The following is a 10,897-nucleotide window of genomic DNA, read 5'->3' on the forward strand; positions in this document are numbered from 1 at the left end:
TAATATTTTAATTGGTAAATTTAATTATAATTTTTAACCTCCTTTGATCTTAATTTTAAATTCTCTGAATTTCGAAAATTTGTTTTAATCTTAAATTTTAATTAAATTATTCTTAACCTCGATTTTATAAATTAAGTTATTAAAATAAATTCAATCATAAATAATAAATCTAATGATTGGAAGACGGAACCTGGCTGGTGCCTAGAATTTCCTTCAGCAACGTAAAAATTAATACAAAGGTTAATTATCAGTACCTGAGATTGTTATAATTTCCTGGTGACTCTTGTAGTTTTCTTTGTACGTATTTGGGTCCCAGTGCGTCTGCTACAACAATCTCCACTGCTCAAGCTGGCTGTTCAATTTGTACTTTCTTTTTGCACTGCCAATGCCCTTGAACATGACCTTGTTGCGTTGTAGCGGTTGTCCAAGCTTCTTGAGGAGCGCCTGTCTCATGAATGAAAGCTCTGAGCCTTGATCAATCAAAACTCTTGCGTTGATGGGATTACCATGATGCGGTCGAACCTGGACTAAGGCGGTAGCGAGTAATACTTGAGCGGAAAGTGAATCGGAAATTATCAACAATTAATGTTAAGCTGTAAGCGGTCTAAAGGAACAGTTAGTTGTCTTGTGCGGAAGATGTTGGCTGAGGCGAAGCTGGTGTCGTTAGTGCATCCAACTGAATGGACGTATGGTGACGTTGAGCACATTTTCAGCAATCTTGAGTGGTCTTGCAGTCTGCGACGCGGTGCGGAACAAGGCAGTTGAAGCACAAGTGGTATTTTTCAACTATCTTGATGCGATCTCCATAGCGAGGATATTTTAGGTCAGAAGTCGAGTTTTCGGTCAAATAAGCAGAAAGTTCAGCGTACCGGTGTACAAATGACCACCAGGAGCAGCACCCGATGTGCTCAGCGAGGCTCCCGACACTCGACCCTTCCTAGCGGATGTCAACCTCACTCAACACAATTATCAGCGGTTACGAGAATTAATTGATATAGAGTCAGCCTGATCCGGCTCGAGGGATCAAATGTAAAATGTACGATTGAGCGGGAAATCTCGGATCAGGTTTAGACCGGTTAACTCAATTAAAAAACACAAAAATGTTCTTAAAAGTATGAACTATAAATTTATTTACACCAACTACACTTGATTTATATTAATTAGTGAGCGGATTGTTGTTAAAAATGCGGATAAGTCAAGCATAGCAGTGTTGAAAGAAGATAAGCCGGATGCCACAAGGTCGAAACAACTTGGCACTGAAAGAACGGTGAATTTGCGAAATAAAGCAAAAAAAATAATCTGTACTACAGATGCAGATTTACAAGCATGTTTGCACAACAATCACATGCTTGTAAAGGTGGACCATTTCGTGAACTCCGCCGTCCGTCTTACGGCAACAAATAAACAGATTTGAAATAATTAAGCACAACTAGTTAAATTTACTGAGTTATTTAATTAACAATTGCGGACTTCATAAGCGTGAAAAGCATTAATATAGCGGAATGGCGGTGCGAATATTCTGTTCGGTCTCAATTCAATTTGATTAATTTTTACTTTTTTCAATAATTTCTTACACATACAATTAATAATTAACATAGTTCATTTACTAACTTCCTGGGTTTTTCCTACTCATTGTCATCTTTATCTGAAGGACCCAGACAGCTATAAATTTGGTTACTTTTTAAATATTCAAAATAATTTCTAGTTTTAACAGCTGTATTTCGATTTATTATTTACTGTCCGTGTAGGTTTTTCCCATCTATTGTAGTTCGTATACCTTAACCAAGACATTCTATCTTTGGAAATTTTAAGTATTTAGAAAATAATCCTTACTATTCAGCATACAGACTAAAATGTTTTACGATCATTTATAACTTAATCCTAATATTACAGCTTAAGCCTAGCACTTATATTTACGTTTTATGACCTTATTTTTTAAGCTAGTTTTTATATTTACAATACCCACATTTTTTCAATCACAATATTTTCCCAAGTTTTTGCTTAGACGCCTGCTAGTCCGCAACCTATCATAAATCATTAGTCCCTTCAAGTCCTTACCTGATGTCAGTACCTCATACCTCCTCTTGCGCCTAAAGTTGACAATATACATCCGCCTTCTATTCCTCTAATTAGCCAATAGTTTCCTTAAAATATTCTTCCTTAGATTTTTCCGTACTTTTCCACCAATAATAATGCTTACTTTCCCTTTCCTTATTTTTGTTTGACAAATTTACGCCCTAATCTAAGTTGTAATGTTATACTAAGATTTTTGTATAAGTCAGTTGATTCTAAGATCTCTTATTTTACACACACAAATTTTTTTAACTGTCTAGGCAGAATAAAACAGCATAACTAAATACAGTTCGTTTTTATTCGTGCATGCTAACAGTCTTCTCTAATTTAATAGTTTTACTTTAAAACTAAGCTATGATAAAATAATTGTAGCTCAAAACGTATTCAAAACGTGGTTACAAAAGATAATAATAATAATGCGTCGTCTTTCTGGTCAGTTTCGTGAAGAAGCCTGACTGCGCATGTCAGTGGAGCGAAGCAGCCAATCAGAAAATTCGTATTATCGATGTCGCCACCGATAGCCAATAGTAAAATTCGAGACAACTGGCATCCTCGTGACGTCAGAGAATTTCGGTTTGCGCAAGCGTCAGAAAAGTCAAAGCGTTGAATATTCTGGTTGGCTGAAATAAGCGAGAACGAGCGGTCGTCAGGTGCGGCTCATGACGTTCCTGGAGCCCACCAGTGGCGAATTACTAATGAGTGGGCCTGTTCACTGAACAATCTATGTAACTTTTCTTATTCATTGAACATAATCTAATTGTATTGAGGATTGTATCCTGTCTGAAACAATAAATTATATTATTATGGGTAGCATTCCCATAATTATAGGAACTGTTTTTACATTTATAAAAAATTTCCTACAGTTTCCCATATCTTATAGTCGTAGTTCTCATACTTGTCTTTGGGTGTAGCGAAAAGGTGCAAACGATTTAAAAAATATAATATTATCACTTTTTTATTAATGTTGTAGGTATCTGCACCTAGATATCCAGCTGTAGTCAAAGTTGGCCATGCTCATGGTGGTACCGGAAAAGCCAGAGCTGAAAACAACCAAGAATTCGCAGATTTGGCATCGCTTGCAGCTCTAACGAATACTTATTGCACAGCCGAGCCTTACATTGATACAAAATATGATGTTCATGTCCAAAAAATTGGCACTAATTATAAAGCATTCATGTGAGTTTCGTAAAAAAATGTATACAAAGGTAAAGGCACCAATTAGTGACAGGGATACAATTATTGACAGCCTATTTTATTTTAAATCTTTTTTAATTATCTACAATATTAATAAAAATCGTTCATTTTTTTATACAATCATTATAATTTAGGAATTAAAAAAAAATTAATAGTTAAGAAAAATATATGATATTCATTAATTAAAATATTAAAGTTTACTCTAGTATTCTGAACCCGATGAAAAAAGTTTTTGTCTAATCATATATAATCATGCATCATGATCTATATATGATTGGACCCAAAAATTGGTCAGGTCTACTTATATATAATCATATATAACTATATATAATTATATATAACTATATTTTCCGAAGATCGGTGTTTTTACTAATTAAAGAGTTCTATATTTCAAAGCCATTATCCCCGATCCAAATTGATGTTAGACTAATTTTTTTAAATTTTACATTAAATTTTTATTTATTAAATTCTTTAAATTTTAATTTTTACTTATTATTTATTTTCACAACATTATTGTCGGTATGAGCACTCATACCGTCCTTGAATGAATATATCTAACAATTAAAAATCTTTATTTTAATTTAAGATTAAGCAAAGATGTTATGTTCTTTACTCAGTGAGACTTTTTTCGGCCACCGAAAAAATAATAACTCGGAAAAAGCTCAGACCAGGAATCGTACCTGGATCTTTTGGTGTCGCGCCAACCGACATCGGATAGCTTAAAGGTAGAGCAGTTGGCGCGACACCAAAAGATCCAGGTTCGATTCCTGGTCTGAGCATTTTCCGAGTTATTATTTTTTCGGTGGCCGAAAAAAGTCTCACTGAGTAAAGAATATAACATCTTTGCTTAATCTTAAATTAAAATAAAGATTTTTAATTGTTAGATATATTCACCCAAAGACGGTATGAGTGCTCATACCGACAATAATGTTGTGAAAATAAATAATAAGTAAAAATTAAAATTTTAAGAATTTAATAAATAAAAATTTAATGTAAAATTTAAAAAAATTAGTCTAACATCAATTTGGATCGGGGAAAATGGCTTTGAAATATAGAACTCTTTAATTATATATAACAATATTTAATTTTTTATTATTACTTCTAATTAATCATTTGGTTTCTTTTAAGGATGTAGTACTTGGTATGGTCGTACGCAATTCTCTGTAACCAACTAAAATACAAAAAAAAAATTTTATATATAATTTTACGGCTATAACACCAGCAGTCACCCATCCAACTACTAACCCCGCCTAATGCTGCTTAACTTTGGTGATATCCGTGCGCCTTGAAGTTCCCGTCTGCTGTACTGCTATCTTACATGATAATGATTCTATGAAGTACATAACGTATCAAATCAGTTTATCATAAATATATTATAAAAGTTAATTTTATAATATATTTTGATCGTCTTAATTTATTTATTTTACCGAATGTCATTGTTACATCACATGTATTTAAATAATAAAGTAAATAATGATTTTACTGTCAGGCAGCAGCAGAACATACCAAACATCCCATAGGAAATGTACCAAATTTCAGAATTATTTTAACGTAATGGTATTTTGCACTTATTGTGATTACCAAAAAAAATTTTTTTTTTTAACGAAAAAATTCTGATAACATCTAACTATGCAAGTCTGATCAGATCTTATCATATATATACCTATATATTATCATATCTGATTATATATAGACTTATAAATGGGGTTATAACAGCCAGGTATGATTATATCTAATTATATATAGATTTATGTATAATCAGATCTAATGATATATAGACTTATACATGATTATATATGGAGTTATAACAGCCAGATATGACTAGATCTAACTATGTATAGGCTTATATATAATTATATATGATCCCATGTATAATCATGTATAATTATATATAATTTCATATATCTATATATATAAAAATAAATTTCTGTGCGTTAGTCTCGCTAAAACTAAAAAACGGCTAGACCGATTTTCAAAATTATTTTTTCGTTTTGTTTGCTATAGTTCAGAGATGGTTTAGAAAAATAAAAATTTTTGAAAAACTCGAAAGTTCAGCTAAAAGAGAAAAAAAAAATTAATTGCTGTGTGTTCGTCTCACTAAAACTCAAAAAAAGCTGGACCGATTTTCAAAATTGTTTTTTTTGTTTTGTTTGCAATAGTTAAGGGATGATTTAAAAAAAAAATTAGGAAAACGGTTGACCCTGAAGGCCATCCGTGCAACTTCCCGCTAATTCCATACCTAGGCGCTTAAAATTGCACTTATGACGTTTTTGAGCTCTTCGAGATCAAAAATACAATTTATATGTTATTTTAAGCTCTCCGAGCTCAAGGAGACAGCTTTCCTATGCTTTTGAATTCTTTGAGCTCAAAAATCTTATCAAAGTTCGATGGAACACGATTTTTAAATTTTCAAACTGCTATAACTTTTGAATGAATTAATCGATTTCCACGCATTTGGTAGCGATAAATGTAGTTTTTCAAGCTCTATAAATAACTCAGAACATAAAAATTGATCTGATGAAACATTTCGGAGTTATTACAAAAAAACACTTTTTTCGATTTTTTTCGACAACGATATCTCACGAACGCATCAACCGATTCTGACGCTTTTCATGGTGATCGATGCAGGTTTTCAAGGTTAAGAGCTAATGAGTTTTTGAGGTCGATCGGTTCAGCCAATTCGGAGATATTTAAAAAAAATGAAAAAAAAAACAAATTTTTTTTTCACTTTTTTTGCGATTTCTCGAAATCTACTGGTCCGAATCGGTTCCGACTTCCAGGAAATCTAAGTTTGGCGAAGACCTTTCGAATGACATTAACTGCGATCAAATCGGTCAAGCCGTTCAGAAGTTATAAGAGGTTTATACACACACACACACACACACACACACACACACACACACACACACACACACACACACACACACACACACACACACACACACACACACACACACACACACACACACACACACAAACACACACACACACACACAAACACACACACACACACACACACACACACACACTCATACACACATACAGACGTACGGGCATCATCGTAAAAATAGTCAGGAAAGCTTCTTAGGGCTTCAAAACGTCGAGATCTGTTGTAACCTCGATTTTTTCAAAACGGGGTGAAAACAATAACTTCCCGATTTTTTGAAAATTTTCGATTTTCTTAGCAGGAAGTTAAAAATTTTTGAAAAACGCGAAAGTTCAGCTAAAAAAATCAAAAATTATTAATTTTGTGTTGGAATCGCTATTGTTACGCTTGAGCCTCAAGGTTGCAAGAGAGTACCAAAATTGTTCGATATATAGGAAGATACGTACAAGTATACTGCAGAGTTGTACTATTTACCTATTCAGTTTGTCGGACATAACCAAAAATCTCAAGAAGAAACGCAAGAAGAATGTTTGTCATTACTTTTGTTTTGTTCGTGTTTATTTTTGTAATGTTTATATCTATCTATCAATGGGGTATTCCATACCAAATCGACCAATTTTGAACCCGACCCCTTCAGATTTAGCTGAAACTTTACCATTCTTTTCTACCCTTCAAAAGACATTTTGAGAATTTTTTCAAATTTTTTTATCCAACCCAAAAAAAGTTATGAATTTTTCAAAAAAATGGCTTTTTTATTTTCAAATAGCCATAACTTTTTTAGGCATTGACTTTTGGATACATTTTTCTTTTAATAAATTTTTGTTTTTGAATGAACTTTTGGAAAAAAAAAACGCAAAAAAAATTAAATATGATCAATTCTATAAAAAATAATCGGTTTTTCTTAAGCACAATCGTTATTTTTTCGAAGTTGGTGACTTTTTGTTTTTACTTTTTTTTCTCAAAAAAAAACTTCAATCAATTTGACAACTATTTTCGCTCACCCCGGGCAGGGCCGATTTTTTTTATATTTTTTTTAATTGAACAAAATAAAAAATTTTTATTTTAGAAAATTTGACAATTTTTTTTTCAATTAAATAAAAAAAAAATTAGGAAAACGGTTGACCCTGAAGGCCATCCCTGCAACTTCCCGCTAATTCCATACTTAGGCGCTTAAAATTGCACCAATGACGTTTTTGAGCTCTTTGAGCTCAAAAATACAATTTATGGGTTATTTTGAGCTCTCCGAGCTCAAAGAGATTGCTTTCTTATGCTTTAAAGCTCTTCGAGCTCAAAAGTCTGATAGAGATTTGATGACACTATTTTTTGAATTTTTAAACCACAATAACTTTTGAATGAATAAACCGATTTTTACGCGGTTAGAAGCATTCGACGCAGTTTTTTAAGCCTCACAGAGAATCTTAAATTTTGAATTGATCGCGCTAGGAATTTTGGAGTTATTCCGAAAAAACACTTTTTTTGGTTTTCTTTCGTTCACGATATCTCTCGAACGAATCAACCGATTTTGACTGGACTGATGGCGATCGACGTGGTTTTTTGAGGTTAAGAGCTGATTAGTTTTTGGAATTGAACCTTTAAGCCGTTTAAAAGTTATTCCAAAAAAACCACATTTGAAAAAAATTTTTTTTTCAGTTTTTTTAAGATTTCTCAAAATCTATTGATCTGAATCGGTCCAAATAGTTTTCAAAATCTAAGTTTAGTCAAGCCCTTTCGAATGGCACCAACCGCGATGAAATAGGTCAAGCCGTTCAAAAGTTATAAGCGGTTCACATACTTTCACACACACACACACACACACACACACACACACACACACACACACACACACACACACACACATACATACAGACACCGTGACAACCTCGCGGGGATAGTCAGGGACGCTTCCTGTGACCTTCAAACGTCGAGATCTGATGAAAACTCGATTTTTGCAAAACGGGGTGAAAACAATAACTTCCCGATTTTTGAAAATCTTCGATTTTCTTAGCGGGAAGTTAAAAATTAGAAAAACGCTTGACCCTGAAGGCCATCCTTGCAACTTCCCGCTAATTTCATATCTGGACGCTTAAAATCGCAACTATGCCTTTTTTGAGCTCTCTGAGCTCAAAAATACAATTTATGTGTTGTTTTGAGCTTTCCGAGCTCAAAGAGATAGGTTTTATATGATTTTGAGCTCTTCTAGCTCTAAAAAGCCATTTTTTTGAAAAATTCATAACCTTTTTTGGGTTGAACAAATAAATTTTAAAAAATTATCAAAAATGTTTTTCAAAAGGTAGAACAGAATGATAAAGATTCAGCTAAATCTAAAGGGTTCGAGTTCAAATGTGGTCGCTTTGGCATGGAATACCTCATGTATAAAAATGAATAGCTGTGCGTTAGTCTCGCTAAAACTCAAAAACGACTGGACCGATTTTGATAATTTTTTTTTTATTTTGTACGTCATCAGGTATAGTTAGAAGATGGTTTAGAAAAAAAAAATAAAAAGTTGAAAAAAAAAATCCTAAATATTAAGAAATCAAAAATATCAAGTAACATCAATTGTTTCCTGCTTCACAGCAGTATTTCATTTGTCACCTATATAAGGCTATCTATATATATAGATAAAAATGAATAGCTGTGCGTTAATCTCGCTATAGTTCAGAGATGTTTTCGAAAGAAAAAAATTCTTGAAAAACCCGAAAGTTTAGCTAAGGAAATCAACAGATCTAAAATTGTTAAACGTCTATCTTCTGTATGTATGGACAAAAAAAAATTTCATAAATTCAGTGTTCATTTTTTAAGGATCTTGATTTTCAGGCGATAATGAGAAGCGAGTTTCATTTAATAACTTGACAAAATTCTAACCACGCTTCATGCAGCCAGTATTTATTCTTTATCGAAGTAGATTAGAGTCTAGATTGATAATCGCTGTTCAGAAGGTGTTTTAAAATATATTGTAGGTGATACGAAGTTCACCGGGTCAGCTAGTGATTATATATAATTATATATATGCTCATATACAGAGAGTCCCAGAAGTAACGGACGCTATTGTAGCATCTGATAAACAAAATAATTCTGAGACGAAAAGTCTTTAGCCATTTTTTAATCAGACGCATAAATAATTAATTATTAATTAAAATAACGTCCTTTTATGCGTTAGAGAGAGAGAGCACTAGTGTCAAGTCAAGTGCGTTCCAACGAAGACGCTTGTACGTGTGAATATGTAAGTAAATATATGTGACTACGTTAGCTATAGAAACTAGTTAGTCATATAGTTAGTTGTGTCTTTGTTTGGCACATATTTTACTGAACACTGGTGCTCTCTCTCTAACAAATAAAGAGACGTTATTTTTAATTAATATTAATTATCTATGCGGTTAATTGAAAAATGGCTAAGGCCATTTCGTTTCAGAATTATTTTTTTCATCAGATGCTACAATGGCGTCCGTGACTTTTGGGACACCCTGTATAATCATATATAATTAGACAAAAACTTTTTTCATCGGGAAACAACTCATCACTGTAAAATATGTTAACTATTTCGGTTAGGTAAGCACTAAAATTAACAGCTGATTTTTAATTATTTTTTAAACTAATCAAATACACATTTTTTTAAAGAAATAAATTAAATATCGAAAATTAATAATATTGGATATTTACATTAAACTGAATAGTTATTAATTATAAAATAATTGGTGTCAATAATTGGTAGATAGAATATAGACTGCATCCCATTTTAACAGGTGAGTTTATACGGCGCTGTAATCTCTCTTTTCAGACTTGACTTATTGTATTTAGATCAGATGAATAGTGACGCATACGTATTAAGGGTGTCAATGATTGATGCAACGGTATGTCACTAGTTGGATCAATCGATTTATCAGCCTGTTAATAATTGGTGTATCCGGATGATTGACTTTGTCGATTGAAATTAATTATTAAACTTGAGAAACCATTATTAAAAGCATTAATTTTGTTTCTCAAAAGATTAATTGATATTATGTAAAACAAAAAATTGACAATATCAATTTTAAATATGTTAAAAAAAATTAGAAAAACGGTAGACTCTGAAGGTCATCCGTGCAACTTCCTGCACATTTCATACCTAGGTGATTAAAATTGCACTAATGATGTTTTTGAGCTCTCCGAGCTCAAAAATACCGTTCATGTGTTATTTTGAGCTCTCTGAGCTTAAAGAGATAACTTTTTTATGTTTTTGAGCTCTTCGAGCTCAAAAGTCTGATAGAAGTTTGATGAAACACAATTTTTCAAATTTTCAAACCGCAATAACTTTTGAACGAATGAACCAATTTTTACGCGGTTGGCGGCGGTCGACGTGTTTTTTTTTATGTTAAGAGCTGAATTGTTTTTTAAATTGATTGGTAGAGCCGTTTGAAAGTTATTCCAAAAAATGTCGGAGTTGTTAAAAAATTACTTGTTTCCAAATATTTCGTCGACGATATCTCTCGAACGAATTAACCGATTTTGACCGAATTAGCGGCGATCGGTGTAGTTTTTCAAGTTTAAGGGCAGATTAGTTTTTGGAGTTGATCGATAAAGCCGTTTAAAAGTTATTCCAAAAAAACCACTTTAAAAAAAATTTTTTTTCTTATTTTTTTTGAGATTTTTCAAAATTTCTCAAAATCTATCGGTCCGAATCGGTTCAAATTTACAGGAAATCTAAGTTTGAGGGAACTCTTTAGAACACCGTTTGGTTGGTTCCGATCGGTTCAGTCGTTCAAAAGT

The 10,897-nt window shown here is 32.5% G+C and overlaps 1 protein-coding gene across 5 annotated transcripts in view; it reads left to right on the forward strand.

Moving 5' to 3' along the window:
- The window catches only part of LOC123262022 (synapsin-like), a 118,861-nt gene extending 115,583 nt beyond the window's left edge, over positions 1-3,278 (forward strand). For all 5 annotated transcript variants that reach the window (XM_044723996.1, XM_044723995.1, XM_044723997.1 and 2 more), the window contains one exon: positions 3,044-3,278. In XM_044723996.1, the coding sequence (XP_044579931.1) occupies positions 3,044-3,253 (210 nt within the window). In that variant the 3' untranslated portion in view covers positions 3,254-3,278. The remainder of the gene's footprint in view (positions 1-3,043) is intronic.
- Positions 3,279-10,897: the final 7,619 nt, after the last annotated feature.

Source organism: Cotesia glomerata, linkage group LG3 (assembly GCF_020080835.1).
Source record: "Cotesia glomerata isolate CgM1 linkage group LG3, MPM_Cglom_v2.3, whole genome shotgun sequence".
In the NCBI taxonomy this organism is placed as follows: Eukaryota; Metazoa; Arthropoda; class Insecta; order Hymenoptera; family Braconidae; genus Cotesia; species Cotesia glomerata.